The sequence below is a fragment of the Bos javanicus genome, chromosome 8 (genome assembly GCF_032452875.1).
Source record: "Bos javanicus breed banteng chromosome 8, ARS-OSU_banteng_1.0, whole genome shotgun sequence".
Lineage (NCBI taxonomy): Eukaryota > Metazoa > Chordata > Mammalia > Artiodactyla > Bovidae > Bos > Bos javanicus.
In genome coordinates this window covers 83874244-83891211 of record NC_083875.1, presented here as the reverse complement: position 1 = coordinate 83891211, position 16968 = coordinate 83874244, and the positions used below count along the sequence as shown (strand labels likewise).

General features: G+C 39.1%; 1 protein-coding gene across 19 annotated transcripts in view; it reads left to right on the top strand.

Moving 5' to 3' along the window:
- The window catches only part of CDC14B (cell division cycle 14B), a 162396-nt gene that overhangs the window by 99632 nt on the left and 45796 nt on the right, over positions 1-16968 (top strand). For 8 of the 19 annotated variants that reach the window (XM_061426161.1, XM_061426163.1, XM_061426155.1 and 5 more), the window contains 4 exons: positions 5009-5147; positions 5608-5767; positions 6474-6571; positions 15884-16000. In XM_061426161.1, coding sequence (XP_061282145.1) covers positions 5009-5147; positions 5608-5767; positions 6474-6571; positions 15884-16000 — 514 coding nt within the window. Of the gene's footprint in view, positions 1-5008; positions 5148-5607; positions 5768-6473; positions 6572-11126; positions 11272-15883; positions 16001-16968 lie in introns of those variants that run through there. The other 11 variants (XM_061426168.1, XM_061426162.1, XM_061426171.1 and 8 more) reach the window with 3 other exon arrangements.

Genomic DNA, 16968 nt, shown 5'->3' with positions numbered 1-16968 from the left:
GAAGCAGGGAGATTATTTGAAGAATTAATGTCTGAGAACTTCCCAAATGTGATTAAAGACATGAATGTAAACATCAGAAAGCCCAACAAACTCCAAGCATGAAAAACTCAAGACCTACATCAAGATGCAGTCAGTCAGTCATTGTAAAGCCAGAGACAAAGAGAACCCTGAAAGTAACAGAAGAGAATCAACTTATGACATACAAGGATCCCAGTAAGATTATCAGTATATTTCTCATCAGAGACTTTGGAGGCCAGAGGGCAGTGGGTTGCTATGTTTAAAGTGCTGAAGGAAAAAGAGTGTCAACCATAAATCCTATGTCTGGCACAACTGTCCTTCAAAAATGATGGAGAATTTAAGATATCCCTAGATCACTAAAAGCTGAGGGAATTTGCTGCCACTAGGCCTGCCTTGCAGGAAATGGTAAAGGTCGAATGAAAGGACTCTAGACAGTCACTCAGTGCTGTATAAAGAAATTAAAATCTCTGTGAAAGTACGTATGTGAACGGTTATAAAGGCTATTACTGTTGTCACTTTGGTTGTAAACGCTCCAATCAAAAGACAGAAATTGGAAGAATGGCTTACAAAAATAATCTAGCTATATGCTACCTAAAAGATACTAAGTTTAGCTCCAAAGACACAAAGAGGTTGAACATGAAAGGATGAAAAATTTCGTGTAGATTGTAACCAAAAGAGAGAGGTGATTGTCAGACAAAATAGACTTTAAATCAAGAAGATTACAAGAGACAAGAACGTTATATATTAACAAAGGTTTCAACAGAGCAAGAATATATATATATAGAACAATTATAAACTTTTTACATGCCTAATAACAGATGTTCAAAATACAAGAGGGAAAAATTGACAGACTTGAAGGAGAAAACAGTTGTACTGTAATAGTTGGAAATTTAAATATCCCATCTTCAACAGTGGTTGGGACAGTCAGACAGAAGATAAGGAAATAGAGGACTTGAACAGCACAACAAACCATCTGTATCTAACAGACTTATACAGAACTCTGTGACCACCAACCAACAGAATATAATTTGTCTCAAGTATACTTGGGACATAGTAGTAGTGATGTTAATTTGTTAATGATGCTGTCTCTGCATTTTAAAATGGTTAAAATGATCAGAAACTGACCCCAAAGGGACATAGATCTTTGAATTAAAAAATTTAAAATGACTGTCTTAAAAATGCTCCATGAGCTCTTTTGCTTAGGTCTGTGGCGCCAGCAGGATGGACAAGTGTTGCAGTCTTCATACTGCTGGGAAGCTCCATCGCCATCACAGGTGGCACGATAGACAGTCCAAGAAAGCCTATTAGGACCGAAGGCCAGTCCTTTTGGAGGCACTTCTCATGCAAAGGGAATTGTGGCAGAAGAAGTAGGCGTTGAAGCCAGACAGCCAAATTCTGCCATCAGGAAGTGTATCAGGTTTAGCGAATCAAGAATGACAAAATAATCACAGCCTTTGTTGTTTGAATGTTTCTGAGGAAAATGATGAAGTTCTGGTTGCTGGATTTGGTTGCAAAGGTCATGCTGTTGGTGACATTCCTGGAATCTGCTTTAAGGTTGTCAAAGTAGCCAATGTCTCTCTTTTGGTGTTATACAAAAGGCTAAAAGGAAAGACCAAGATCATAAGTTTTGATGGTGAAATCCTGATAGTAATAAATTTTCATATCACCTACCCCAAAAGAAACCTCAGTGAGCTAAACAGAATCATAGAGAAGTAATTGAAATCAGGAAAGTGATTCATAAACAAAAATCCATTCAAATGATAAAGTTTATATTAGGCATATTTTGCCGAATCTAAAAAATAAAACAAAATCCAACTTTGGTTATTTCATTTTTTTCCAACTATAATAAGCAGTTGAGGTGATTTTCAGCTGAAATGCACAGGATAGCCACCACAATAAAGAATTATCTCACTCCAAATGTCAATAGTGCTGAGGTTGGGAAACTCTGAAGTTCACTGCTGACCAGTTAAAAATCTAAAGAGGATTTGATATGATAAGATCTTTGGTGAAGAAAACTGATGATGGTGTGAAGGTTGGATTATCAAGGGAAAAGGAAGATTCATTGGCAGTGTATTGATTTGCTCTAAGTACTATAATAGAATACTAAACAACAAAAAATTTATTTTCTTATAATTGAGAGTTGCCTGACTAGCTCAGTCAGTAGAGCATAAGACTTACTTTCTCACAATTTTAGAGGCCAGAAGTTGAAGATGAAGGTGCTGATTTCTGGTGAGGCCTTTTTTCCTGGCTTATAGCCAGCTGCCTTTTCTTTGTCCTCTTTATATAGTCAGTCCTGCTATCTCTTCCTCTCTTATAAGAAAGGACACAAGTCTTATTGTATTAGGTGCCCCCCTCACTCCATAACCTAATTTAACTTTAATTTCCTCTGCAAAGGTCCTTTTTCCAGAAACAGTCTTATTGGGAGGTAAGGACTTCAACATCTGGATTTGGGGAGGCACAGTTCAGTCCATAACATTCTGTTCTCTGGGCACCTAGTATCTATTTGAGGTAAAATGCATTCACTCTTTCCCAACAGTCCCCAAAGTCTTAACCCATTACAGTATCAATTCCATGTGTAAAGTCTCATCTAAATATCTCCTGAATCATGGTTGACACTTCAGGTATGATTTATCCTGAGGCAAATTCCTCTCTGTCTGTGAACTTCTGAAACCAGACAAGTTATGTACTTATAAAGTAAAATAATGTAACGGGAATAGGATAGATATTCCTGTTCCAAATGAGAGAAATCAGAAAGTAGTGACAGGTCCCAGGCAAGTTCAGATCCTAGCAAAGCAAATGCCATTGGATCTTGAGGCTCTTTAGCTCCTTTCTCTGTTCAACAGGTCCACTGGGATGGCAGTACCATCCCCTTGGGCCCAAGGTGGCAGCCCTGCCCCTGTGGCTATGGGCAGGGGCAGCCTGGCCTGCTGAAACTATGCAGGAGGCCCTGCCCTATGAAACCTAGGAGCAGACAGCCTCGACCTCTGGGCCTGTGGTTGTATTGGCAGCCAGGCTGACCTCTGCATCACCCTTAGAGTAATACTAACCTTCTCTTGAAGGATGGGCCTTATTTGCAACCAGTTCCGTTGTCCAGTCCTATGGAATCCCTGAAACCTAAAAAAAAAAAAAAAGCCTTCCTTTATTTCATCCTATTTAGCCCTGTTTCATCCTCCCCTTTAGTCCAAACTGTCAGTGTGTCTTCTACTGTAGTCCTATCAATGTTTTTGGTTTTTGCTGAGATGGCTTTTAATTACCCATGATTAAATCCATGGGTAATATCATTATGGAACTTATTTTTTAATCTTAGGCTTGGTATCCAGAATATACTTTCTCTCTTTTTTCAGATTGACTAGGCCTAGAGTTTTCTAAATGTTTAGTTTGTCATTCTTTTTTGCTTAACTATTACTTCTTCGATTCATCTCTCTCTCTCTCTCATGTCAGTCAGGAGAAACCAGGCTGGACCTTCAGCACTTTGCTTATGAATTTAAATCTACTGTGTTAAATGTCCAAGGCAGAAGTTCTCTCTGCCACAAAGCGCTAGAGCACAATTCAGCTAGGTGGTTTCTGGGTGTTTTTTGCCACTTTCTAATAAGAATTGCTTTCCTTTCAGTTTCCACGTGAGTCTGCACCGAAATCTCCATTAATGTCCATGTTCCTCCTACCAATAGTCTCTTCAAGGCAGTCTAGGTTTTTTTCTATTATGTGCCTTAAAACTCTCCTGGTCTTTACAGTCCCAATGCCAAAGTCACTTCCACATTTTTACATAGTGTTTGAGTAGTATGTCACTTCACAGTACCAAAATCTGTGTTAGTTTGAGCTTCTCAGAGAAATAAAAGCTGCAGTGTGGACTGGCAGACTGGAGACCCAAAGAGAGCCAGTGGTGCAGTTGAAGTCCAAAGCCTGTCTGGTAGAAAATTCCCTCTAACTTTGTTGTTCAGTTGCTCAGTCATGTTCGACTCTTTGCAACCCCATGGACTGCAGCAGGCCAGGCCTCCCTGTCCCTCACCATCTCCCAGAGCTTGCTCCAACTCATGTCCATTGAATCAGATATGCCATTTAACATTAATCTTGTCCTCTGTTGCCCCCTTCTTCTCCTGCCTTCAATCTTTCCCAGCATCAGGGTCTTATTCTAGTGAGTCGGCTCTTCACATCAAGTGGCTTCAACTTTAGCATCAGTCCTTCCAATGAATATTCAGGGTTGATTTCCTTTAGGATTACTGGTTTGATCTCCTTGCAGTCCAAGGGACTCTCAGGAGTCTTCTCCAACACTACAGTTCAAAAGCATCAATTCTTGGGCACTCAGCCTTTTTTATAGTCCAATTCTCACATCCATACATGACTACTGGCAAAACCATAGCTTTGACTATACAGACCTTTGTTGGCAATGTCTCTGCTTTGGGAGGTGGATATTTTGTTCTTTTCAGACTTTCAACTGATTGGATGAGGCCTACCCACAGTATGGAGGGCAGTCAGCTTACTCAGAATCTACCAATCTCATCCAACTACACCTGCCAGATTGACACTTAGAATTAATCATCGCAGGAGGTAATGATACTAGTCTAGATGAGAGTAAAGAAGGACAACAGGAATAGAGTGGGGAGAAAAGTCCATGTGCAAATATGTATAAAAGTAGAGTAGAAAAAAATGTTGGGTGAGGGAGAAAGTACAAGATTTTAAGCTTGTATTTTTAGAAAGATGGTGGTATTATTAACTGAAAACCCAGAGTATAAAACACTGTTACTGAGAATTATCTCTTAGAAAGTGGATTTGGTTAAACATAGAATCATGTGGGAGATTTTAGGAATCTCTGTTTCTAGGCTGCATCACATACCAATTAATGCTCTCTAGTTGGTTGTACTTTATATCAAAACATGAGAAGCATCGTTGAGGGGAGCAGAATCCTGGGAAGCTTTAAAAAAAAAATTCTACCTGCCCAACAAAATTCTGAAGCAGATGAGACCAGGTCTCATTGGTTTGTTTCTTTCCTAAGCTGGCCTTGGACGAACAGGCACTCTGATAGCCTGCTACATCATGAAGCATTACAGGATGACAGCAACCGAGACCATTGCTTGGGTCAGAATCTGCAGACCTGGCTCGGTGATTGGACCACAGCAGCAATTTTTGATGATGTAAGTGGATGGAAGTGAAAGTGAGTCACTCAGTCGTGTCCGACTCTTTGTGACCATATGGACTGTATAGTCCATGGAATTCTCCAGGCCAGAATACTGGAGTGGGTAGCCTTTCCGTTCTCCAGGGGATCTTCCCAACCCAGGGATCGAATTCAGGTCTTCTGCATTGCAGGCAGATTCTTTACCAGCTGAGCCACAAAAGAAGCCCATGAATTCTAGAGTGGGTAGCCTGCCCCATCTCCAGTGGATCTTCCCAACCCAGGAATCGAACTGGGGTCTCCTGCATTGCAGACGAATTCTTTACGAACTGCGCTATCAGTAGTTCCTCAGGAATTCATGGGTCTGGAAGGTGATGGGAATTAGAATTTTTCTTAGTCCCTGGCAACAGCAGTAGGAGAAAGTTGTTGGTATGTTTCTTTCTGGAAGGCTGTATTTTGATATTGTTACTTAAATGCTGTAGGAAACAGGCAAGCCTCTGGATAGAAGGTGACTATTTCCGTCAAAAGTTGAGGGGTCAGGAGAATGGAAAACACAGAGCGGCTGTCTCAAAACTCCTTTTGGCTGTGGATGACATTTCAATCAATGGGGTCGAGAATCAAGACAAGCAAGAACCTGAACTGGTAATCGAACCACCCCCATCACGCTGTTGTCATTGCTTTAAGTGCTGTTGAGAAGGTTTTAGGGCGTGGAGAAAACTGTAGATAAATAAAGCACATTCTGAGGGATTATCGTCACATATTTTTTATACTTATTGCCCTGTCTAGGAACTTTTTAGTCAAAATAGTTCAAAGTTATGTGTCCTTAAAACTAAAGTTTATGTTTTGTTTACTCACAAGACACTGGGATAAAAAGAGGTATGTAAAGTAAACCCTTTATATGGACCTAGTGATACCCCCTCTCCCCATTTTTTCCCATTTCATGATAGCTGATTTAGGAGACCACTTGTTTGCAAATGGGGAACCTTAAAGAACCAAGAATTTAGGGGGTAGCAATACTAAATATGTTTTGTAGTGGTAAGTAGATTGCAAAATTTAAAGAAAGTGTTTTCAATATTGAAAACCCATTATGCCTCTTCACTGTCAAAATGTTTTATAATAAGAGTGCTATTGGGTTCTTCGTGAAAGTCAGCTTTCAGGTGTCCTGAAATGTGTCCTATAGCTTTATTTTGAAAGCAGCAAGATATTTTAGAGTTCATCAGAAAGTTGAAGTATGAATATATTTGTATGTGTCTGTGTATGATCTGTATGGATAAATATAGCTGCTGTGCTTCACTGCATTAATAAGTACAGCTTAAGTCATTAGCTCAGTGTTTCTCTACTTATACAGTACAGTGATGATGACGAAATCAGTGGAGTGACACAAGGGGATAGACTTCGGGCCCTGAAAAGCAGAAGACAGTCAAAAACAAACGCTATTCCTCTCACGTGAGTCTGATTTCCTTCGTGTGGTTGTTGTTATTTAATTTGTGTATAAGGTCCTTCCTTCATGAGCATTTTTTGCTATACATTTTCTCCATGGTTGCATGACCATTATGCCACCTTGAAATGAGTATCTACTTTATTTACAATCTAAAGGTGTTGCCTAAGAAACTCTTAGGTATCTTTTATTTATCTCTGTCCTCTGTTGTAACCTCTCTAGCTTGTATAGATAGGAAAGCACTATACAGAAAACTATTTCTCTATGGATAGTAAGTGTCAACTAAAAATTTTTAGGACTTTGAAACCTAGGAGGCAGCATTTCAAGTAACCCTGAGAGAACTGCTCTGAGGAGGTGATGGGGGTGTGCAGGGAGGCACCAGGATATATAGGAGTTTGCAGCAAAAGGCAGGTAGTCTAAGTGTCGAAAGATCACCATTAATAAAAGAAAGCTAGATATCTCAAGTGAAGGAATTTATGGGAAGGTGTATGGGAAGATACAGAAGTCTGGGACCACTGAAATCATTCCTTTGATCAGCACCTCAGCTGTTTGGGTCCAGTATTCTGTGTTTTCATATCCCAGTCTCCTCAAGGTTCACCGTGGGGAGTGGCTGCAGTCTGATGGCTGCTAGATGGCAGGTATTCTTCCCCTTTCTGAGTTCCTTTAGAACATACCAGCTCACCTGTGGCTGGTGGCTGCGATGGCTGATTTCTTGGTTTACTAATATGGTATGCAGTATTCATTTCTCATAACCATTTTACATCCTCAAGAGAGTGACAGCAGATGTAAACTATAGAATGACTGTAGATTTGTCTGTAGTTGTTAAAATTGCAGACTTGTGTAAATTTACTACCATACTGTACATAATTTGTTTTGATATGGTGGAATTTAATTAGTGGTGACATGGTGGCTTAATGTCATGTCATTTTAAGTCAACAATGAATTGATTAAACTATATTTTTATATGAACTTTTTGTTGGAGGAATTCTTTTCAAGTCACAGAAGGAGATTTAAAGTGGAGATAGCAAGTTTTATAGTTATTAGGTTGTCTGTGTGTGTCCTTTTATAGTTCCTCATGTAAGTGTTCGTTGAGATTCAATCTCTAGGAATATCCAGGATCGTTAGAAAGATGGTAAAGTAAAAAACTTGGCCATTGTACTTTTTTCCCAAGTTATTCTTTAGGAGATGCTCCCACCTGTGCCATTGGATTCCTTCCTTTGGGTACCAAATTCTGCAGCACCCCCCAGCCCTGCCTTTCTGGTGATGGAGACAGGTTATCTTATTATTCAGTAAGCATCTTGTAATATGGTAAGAAACTATGACACAGTAGTAGGAGTAGGAGTAGTGTTAGTTGCTCAGTTGTGTCCGACTCTTTGTGACCCCACGGACTGTAGCCCGCCAGGCTCCCCTGTCCATAGGATTCTCCAGACAAGAATTCTGGAGTAGATTGCCATTGCCTTCTCCAGAGGATCTTCCTGACCCAGGGATTGAACCCAGGTCTCCTGCATTGCAGGCAGATTCTTTACTGTCTGAGCCAGACGAGAAAAAAATTTATTTGGAATTGGAGGATAATTGCTTTACAATGTTGTGTTGGTTTCTGCCATATAACAACATGAATCAGCCATAAGTATACATATATCCCTTCCCTCTTCTCCACCAGCTGCCCCCTCCATCCTACCCTTCTAGGTCATCACAGAGCACCGGGTTGAGCTCCCTGTGTTTCACAGCAAATTTCCATTAGTCATCTATTTTACACAGGGTAATGTATATGTTTCAATGTACTCTTGTCAATTTTTCCCACTCTCTCCTTCCTTCACTGTGTCTCTAAGTCTGAAGAACAGGTCTCTTTAATTAAAAGTGGTCCTTCACTGGTATCTTCTCAGAATCTTAAATTCCAAAGTTCAGTTCCACTTAAAGGATGTATCATCATGGGCCACTGCCTTGGGAGATTCTTAAAAGACCCAAAGGGAAGGAATGAGTTTTCCGTAATAAAGTGCCATGTGAATGAAAGGCATCAGTGTTGATTATAGGCATTAATTAAGCATTCTCTTTGCTGTTGTGCATGCACTCAACTAGAATGCTATAAGAATGGTGCATTTTAAATAATTTTTTAAAATTCCAAATGCCATTTTGCTTTTAATTTCAAGCCTTCATTTAAGGTCTTAATGGTTCCCTTTTATTTAAAAATAGTATAGTCCCTCCAAATAATCATTCTGAAGCCAGTTTTCTACAGGAGGAAACAGCCAGTGCCCTAGAGCAGTGCTGTTCAAACCTCAGTGTGCGTTTGAGTCTCCTGGGCAGCTTGTTAAAATGCAGATAATGGTCACTGGGTCTGGGATGCCATCTGATTCTGCATTTCTTTCCTGGCAAGCTCCCAGGTGTCAAAGATGCTGCTGGTCCAGGGGCCACACTTGGAATCACAAGCCCTATAAAATGGATGATTTTGTGGGGTTGCTTTTAGTTATGTCCAGGTTTTTTGTTCTGTTTTAAAAAATCTGCAGCATCAGTTTATTTCTCAATAGCTTGTTGCCTTCTGTTCAGAAGTCAAGTTGCGAGTCAGGGGATGGGAATTCTGCTTAGTCAAGGTTCTTGAGTTTGATGATGCTTAAAGGAAATTTCCTTCAGTAACTCTGTCTGCCACCTTGTGAATATGTTTTATAAGAGTACAAATCATTCGATGCTCCCTTCTAAAAAAATGAAACTATGAAAGTCTCTTCCATAGATCAAAGGTTTGTGGTAACATAAAAGAAAGCAACGAATGTAGACTAAAATTAGAAATATTGTTGGAAACCAGAAGGTGACACGAGATGCTGTGATATTTATCTTGGTATGTGCAGTTCCCTGAGATGGAACTTGATGGATGGCTGAATGATAGTAACTAGCAACAACCCATGGAGAAAATTCCAGCCTCTATGCTATCCATTTGCTTAGTTACACCCCACCTTATCCCAAAAGGTGTAAAAGGCACTGGGCCCTTGTGAAGCACTCTTGGCATATGTTAAACAATCTTTTTTTTTTGGCCATGCTTCATGGCTTGTGGGATCTTAATTCCCTGACCAGTGATGGAACCCCAGCCCTCAGCTTTCACTGCTGATTCCCTTTAATTGTATTTATAATCCCTTAAACAATAGAATAATCCCCAAACTGTCCTCTCCCCATGCACACAATTAATAAGCTTTTAAGTCACACTTTTAAAGGAAAAAGCAAAATGCTGAAATTCTAAGCTCTTAATAATGTGTAAAGGCCCTGGAGAATTTAAGATTGGTCACAGTAGATTTTCCATCCTTCTCGTTCCTTATTCTGTCTGCTTTTTCCAACCCTCTTGACTGTTACAATCATCTCTTCTTTGCTCTTCTTTGTAGTTCCTTTGGCCCCAGAAAAGGTCAACTGGAGATTTCTTTTCCTTCCAAAGTCTTTGTGTTGTTTTAGAAGTTAAAAGTCCCCTTTTAGAAGTAAAAGTCTCCTGAGCAGAAGCTTGGGTTAAAAATCTGAAATGTTTCTCCCATGTATCAATGTGGACATGTTATTTTGCTTCACTGCTGGTACTTAGCCAAATGAAAATACTTGTAAGAGGGAAAGTGAGTGAAAAAATAGAAAAGTACTGATGATTCTTAGAAGAAAATTGTATAGTACATCCAGTCATTGATTTCTATTTCACAAACAGTCAATATTTGGGGAGAATTAAAGTATTAGGAATTATGAAATTAGTGATTTTGTCAGAGAGCTTCTCTGATCCCGACTACCATGAAGACAGGCGATGATGTAGCATGATGATCTTCAAGTGATACCCAAAACGTAATGGCAAGTCTTATTGTCTCTGCTAAAATTGACTTGGTAGATTTTATAACTTCATCCATGCTACCTATCTTTCTGCACCGTGCTGATGATTTCTGCTAGGTTTGCTAGGGGTAAAGGAAAATGATGTATGAAGAATGGAAGTGCATCCTATGGGAGCAGGTAAAAATACAGATATAGTTATCCTTGAATAATCCCATAGAACCCCCTTAACAGTGTAGGTAGATATGCTTCATCACTGGAAAATAATTATCTTGCCATGAGCTTTACTAGACGAACAGATGAAAATCTAGAATGCAGACACGTGCTGCGTTGTGTCCACTTATATTTAATTGTGCCTCCTATGAGATTGTTGTTAATTATCAGTTCAGGGGTTTGGGTGTTTTTTTTTTGGTTGGTTGGTTTTGCCTCATTTTTGTCTGTGATTTGGTTTTCTGTGTGGTTATTGTGCTTTTTAAAGAATTTCAATCACATAGCTGTGACTCTAATTTCTGTATCATACAATTTAAATTAACATTAACAATTTAAATTAAATTAACATGGGGTAGTTATCCAACTAGAGATTGGGTTTAATCTTTTGTTACCAAATGTCAAATTTGTTTAAAACTGAAGACAGCTTTTTTCCCCCCAGCATAAAACAGCAAAGTTTGATCCCTGTTTCCTGCCCCTTTGCGTTGCAGGGTATCTGAAATTCACACGTGGCTTTATTTATTTATTTATTGGCTTCTCAGTTTGAACATCTGTTCTTTCCCCTTTGCCCCTTTCCAGATGTTCCCTAGCTGTGCTGACCTCTGCACTGTGTAGTATTGTCATCTGGTGGATTGTTTGTGACTACATTCTCCCCATCCTGCTATTCTGTCTCGATGGTCTAAGAACACAGTAGCCATCAGGACCTTTGACAGATAGCTGCTGTGTAAGTGTCCCATTCCATTTCTCTACTAGTGCTCACCTCTGGTGTCCAGTGTTTTTCTCATGATGCATGTTTTTCTCACTATCAGCTCTTCTAGCTTTGTTTGATTTGCCTTTTTTTCCAAGGTTCTTATTCTGAATCTTTGCTCTTCCTGGGTTGGTGGTAGGGAAGGAAGTCTTCACTGTTAGTTTCGTACAAGGGACGTTAAAAATAACACACTTTGTTTTTAAAATGCACTTACTCTTAACAGATTTTTTTGAAACAGCAATTTATGATGACAGTGAAGTAGTTTCTTTTTCCTGTCAAAAATATATAGTTAGTTTGGGATCCTTGGGATGGCTTTTCTTTCAATCAGTTGTCTGTACAACTTTGCTCTGGTTTTCTTAAGTAGATATCTTTAATATAGTCTTTCTAATCTAGCAAAAAGAATTTTCCCACTGGTTTTCTGCTGTTAGCAAAGGTGATTTTGTAGCCATGAGGTCTCATGAGCATTGCATCCTTTTTCACCTCTGATTCTGCCATTGTACACAGTGCTCTCTCAGCAGGCCCAGTCTTCTATCTTAAAGAAGCAAAATTTTCTCCTCTGCCTTGTTTCACTTCCTCCTCTTTAGGGAATACAGTTAAGTATGGTTTTCAGCACTTGGTGCGGAAGGAAAGTAGGGAAGCAGAGAAGACTGGAGTCTCTTGTCTGTGTGTTTCCATATGACAATTACTGTGCTCCTTGCGCTCCCACTGTCCTCCGTTCCCACAAGTAATCAGAATGTTCTTATTAGACTAGTGGAGGCACAGTCTGTCTTCTCCTAATACTCTTTGTCATTAAATGAATACCTTCACAGTGGAGAGACTCCTTTTCTGCAGAAGAATGTGGCAAGAAGCTTACTGGAGAACATCATGTAGTTAAGAGCAAGAGCACAGAGAAGGAGGATGTGTCTTGTGAAACTGTGGTTCCCCGCTACCCTCTTACATCCAGGCTGCATTCTTTTTTCTCTGAATTTTTTCATTAGCTCAAATTTTAAGAATTTCTTGTCCTGTTCTGACTTGGACTTGGGAGTTATAAAGGAATACAAAAGTGCCTTCTAGGATCTCCTCCAAAGTATAATTCCATTGCAACCAACTCCAGTTCTTTGTGCTTTCACTGAATGTCTTCAAATGGCTAGAAAAGATTTAAAAATCTAGCAGATGCTTTTCTTTTCAAATTTAAGGAAAATCTGCTTAACATGTTCCTATTTATGCTATTTTTAAAATATCTTATTGGTATAGACTTACTATTTGCTTGCTTGCTATGTCTTTTCAGTTGTGTCTGACTCTTTGCAACCCTGTGGACTATAGCCTGCCAGGCTCCTCTGTCCATGGGACTTGGGGTTGCAATTTCCTCCTCCAGGGGATCTTCCCAACCCAGGGATTGAACCCACTTCTCTTACATCTCCTGCATTGGCAGGCGGGTTCTTTACCACTAGTACCACCTGGGAAGCCCAAGCTTATTATTACATATGCAGTATTTCTGATAAAAATTATCCCTTTACAATGTTTTGTTTTGTTCCTTTACTTCTCTTACTGATCTTAGATTTCACACATTCTGACTCAGGAACATCATGCACTGCGTAGATTTATTCTTCTCAAACTATTCTGAGTGGCCATTAGAACAGGTGGGGTCATTGCTAATAGTATTTAGGCATTTCATGCTTATGTTATTTTTTGCAAAGTATGTTTAAAAATGGTCTCTATCAGGCTCTTTTTGGTGTTCTGTGCCAGGACATAACGTTTTTTTGTCATTACTGACATTTGCCACTGTGTTTCTAGACCCAAATCAGAGTATTTACTTTAGCCTGCTCTGATTAATTTTCAATTTATGGAAACCAAAAGGTTTCAACAGTAACAGTGATGTAAACAGGTATAATCCGTGTAATTATCTTTAGAGGTAACTACTCCAGGGCACTGCTGTCGACATTCGCCTCTATTGGCTGATGATGGAGCATTCATTGCCTGATAGGTTGTTGCCTGGCATGCCTAGAGAGCTCGCCTATAATGGCGCTTCACATGCTGCAAAGGACCTCGTAGACAGTAGGAAGGGGACCTCTGCATGTTTCAGGGCCTCAGGCCCATCATTTTGAAGGCTCTTTTTGTATCGCTGGCGGACAGCCAGTGTAAATAGTGCATGGTTGCATGATGGAGCCTCTTTTTGGAATGAACATTTATTTCAGAGCACTGTATGACTTGATTGATTAGAGCTTTTCAAATTTTTTTGCTTTGCCTCAAGTTGCAGATATTTTTGTATCCAAAATCTGAAAATACTGGCCCTCAAAAGATATTGCAGAGAAGAAAAGGAATTCTAGTATGGGCAGGAGATAGAAAGTAGGACTGAGGGTTCTGTCAGGAAAAGATGGAAAGGAGAAATGACATGTGCTGAATGTTGTCCTGCAAAGCTGTGCGGTTGGCTCGGTGTGCAGGGTGGGAGGTACTGAGTTCTCGCATCCCCATGGCAGAGTAAACACTTCACCCTTGTTGGCTAGCTTAACCCACTGTAGGGTGTTATTTGTAAGATAAGTACTATCTAAGTTGAGTTGCTGTGTTTTCTTCCCACTTTATTGATATATAACCTATAGATGAAATAACTAGTCTGTTTTTAATGCAAATAACTGGTGACCTGAATCTTATTGATGAGATTACCGCATTCCAAATTTCTGTCATGCTCTTATTTTCAAAATTGCACATAAATTATCAGCTACTAATATTACTTCACATGAATTGTTCTCACTAATTTTAAGTGAGAAGTAAATAATTTTTAAAAGATGTTTCCTATCAGCTTAAAATATGAGTTAGCAGTAATTTCTCACATTATTTGAAAAGTAGAGGTAGTATTTCAGAAAAGCCAACAGGAGTCTCATTTTCTCCATTTATAAAAAATGGAGATAAAAACCATGAGCCCTGTTAAGTGGGCGAGAGGCTTCAGGACAGCAGTGGTAGCATGAAGCACTGGGCCTGGGCTTCAGTAATAGCAATGGAATTGTTGTTTTGTTTTTCTCTATGAAAAATTCTAGATTCACAGCCTTAGCAGAGACCACTAAATATCTTCTCCTCACTTTATAAAATGAAAAAGAATTTAAAAATAACTCCTTGTTTTCAATGATAGAATTTATATGCCAGAGCGGTTGGTGCCCTTTTTGATCATGTAACTATGTCAGCATATACATTTTCTGTTTTGTTAAAACAGTCAACATATAGGATGATAAAACTCTATTAGAAACCCTGAATCAAGCATTGACTCGCTTACCCAGGATCAGTTTCCTTCAGTGATATTGAAGGCCTCATTCATAAGGCTTTCAGAAATGCTTCTCATTTAAAGAGAAACAGCTTGGCTAGTCCCCCACGCTCAGCTCTCCCTTCCTCTCCCCCAAATGGCTTGAAAACCACTGACCTCCAGACTTCTGCTCTAGTGCAATACAACCCCATTGTTTTTTCAATGATGAAAAGTTAGCATTTTACTAAATGCTAATTATTCTATGGTTTGAGTAATACTAAAATTATAAGAATTTACTACATTTTAAGGACCTGGCTTTGGTTATTAACTATTGTGGTGTTAACACAGCATAGGAGGTAGGACCGACTGCTAGTTAGTTGTGAAGGTTTCTTGTTACACAGGAGCTGGGTTCTCAGAAGTTGTTTGCTATCTCACCTGTATGTTTGGATATGTGAGGATAAAACTTTGTAGTGTTTTCTCTAACAGATAAATAGGAGTTGACTGTGTATAAATGTGTACGTATGAAGTTCAGTGTTTTAGTCATTATCTCTTGAAGAAAACAATTGCTTATAAAATTTTTTGGTGTTTTCTGCTGTTGTCCCTATGACAGTTCCATGGGGAAATTTAAAACACCCTGTATTTTTGAGCAGGTATTCTATGTGGGCTTTATCTGAGGGGTTCTTTCTGATTTGTTCATTTGCCTCCTGGGCAGTCTACTCCCATAGGTATCAGTTCCTTGAGATGTCTAGAGTCTAATTAAATAAAGTTTCACAAAATTAAAACAATTTCATTTTAATGGTAGTTGATGACTTAGTAGGTAATTGTAATCCAGATTTTTAAAAATTGCTTTGAACATCTTTTTAAAATTTGAAATGTTATAAAAAACATGAGTTTGACTTGAGTTTGATTCAAGTTGACTTGAGTTCTGTTACTTGTTCTTCCATCTTTGAAGAGTGAATACTGTGTATATATTTATGTTCATAGTCTTTAGAATTAGGGTTTTAAAATGATTTCTTGTTTCATGACTAGAATTCTAAGAATCTGATTTTACTTTGGGGCACAGAAATTTGTCTTTCTGATTGATTTCTTTGGTGTGGGAATTGCTTGACATGCTGGGTGATTAATTTTCCAAAAGCAAAGTTTTCTGGTTATCTTCGTGTAAACCTTCATAGGGAAATGAGATGCTTTATTTCAAAAGACCTTGATGTAAGAGTGTGTTTCAGATTTTTTTTTTTTTTTTTGACAAATGTGTTTATGGAAAATTCTATCAGTTCTCAAGAAAGTAATTTGCACTAAAGTGCAAAAATGCCCTCCTCTGTCAAGTATTTGCAAATTGTTTCAGTGAATATAATGTTATTTTTTTCCAACTATTTTCAGAGTAATTCTTCAGTCCAGTGTTCAGAGCTGTAAAACATCTGAACCTAACATTTCTGGCAGTGCAGGCATTACTAAAAGAACCACCAGATCTGCTTCAAGAAAAAGCAGTTTTAAAAGGTGAGAAAAGAACCCTACTCTTCTGAAGTGTTTCAAATATTGGCTTTCCAGTTTAATCTTCTGGAAATAGAAATGAAGACAGGAGAAAGCAAAGTCCCAGTGATGGGAAATTAATCAAAAATGTTTGACTTGTTCATCATCTGAGAAAATTTGGACCATTTTAATTTAGGGTTATGTTTTGTTTTTCAGAGGTCATTCTTAACATTGGAAATGTGGTCTCTGGGTCATAATACGGGAAAGTTGAGAATGTTGTGTGTACTTCTGAGTTCTTAAATTGAGAACTTCCAAAGCTCTCTCTGTCAGGACTTGGAGGAAATCTTTCTGTCAATATATCAGATTCATCATAATTGTTGGAGAATTAGTTGCACATAAGTGGTGGGAAAATGAGAACTCTTGAGAGTTTGGGAACCTTCTTTACCCAGTAACTGTCCTCTTGGTCACAGTCTATCCCGAGGGGCAGCTCTTTCCCTTTCTGGTCTAGCATCTTGCACTTCCTTCATTAGTATACACTCTGACAAGAAAATGGACATGTTCTGTGACCAAATCCATCACTCACCATTGTCTTTGGATGTTTATCATGATCCGAGACATTTCATTTTTAACATATTCCAAAATCAGATCCCCTTTAGAAGAGAGCAGATTGCCCATTTCCCATCATCTCAGGATGGATAGGCGGGCACCTTTTTTGTGTTTATGTATCTTTGCCTAGAGCTGGCGACCCATGAGGCACAACAGTGTTGTCTTACAGAGATCCCAAGCGACCTAAGATAATCTGCACCAGACTAGAAGGTTCTTCACAGTTTTCCTTGCTATTTTTTAACTTCTCTGCTCTCAGACCTTTGAGGCTTTGGGCCTGCCACGACCTTCAGCGCTGAGGTGGTTTCTGGTGCGGCCCCGAGGCAGCCTGTGTCCTAAGGGACTTGCTAACAATCGAAGAGCTCGATGTGTTTTGCTGTTTTAAGGAATTG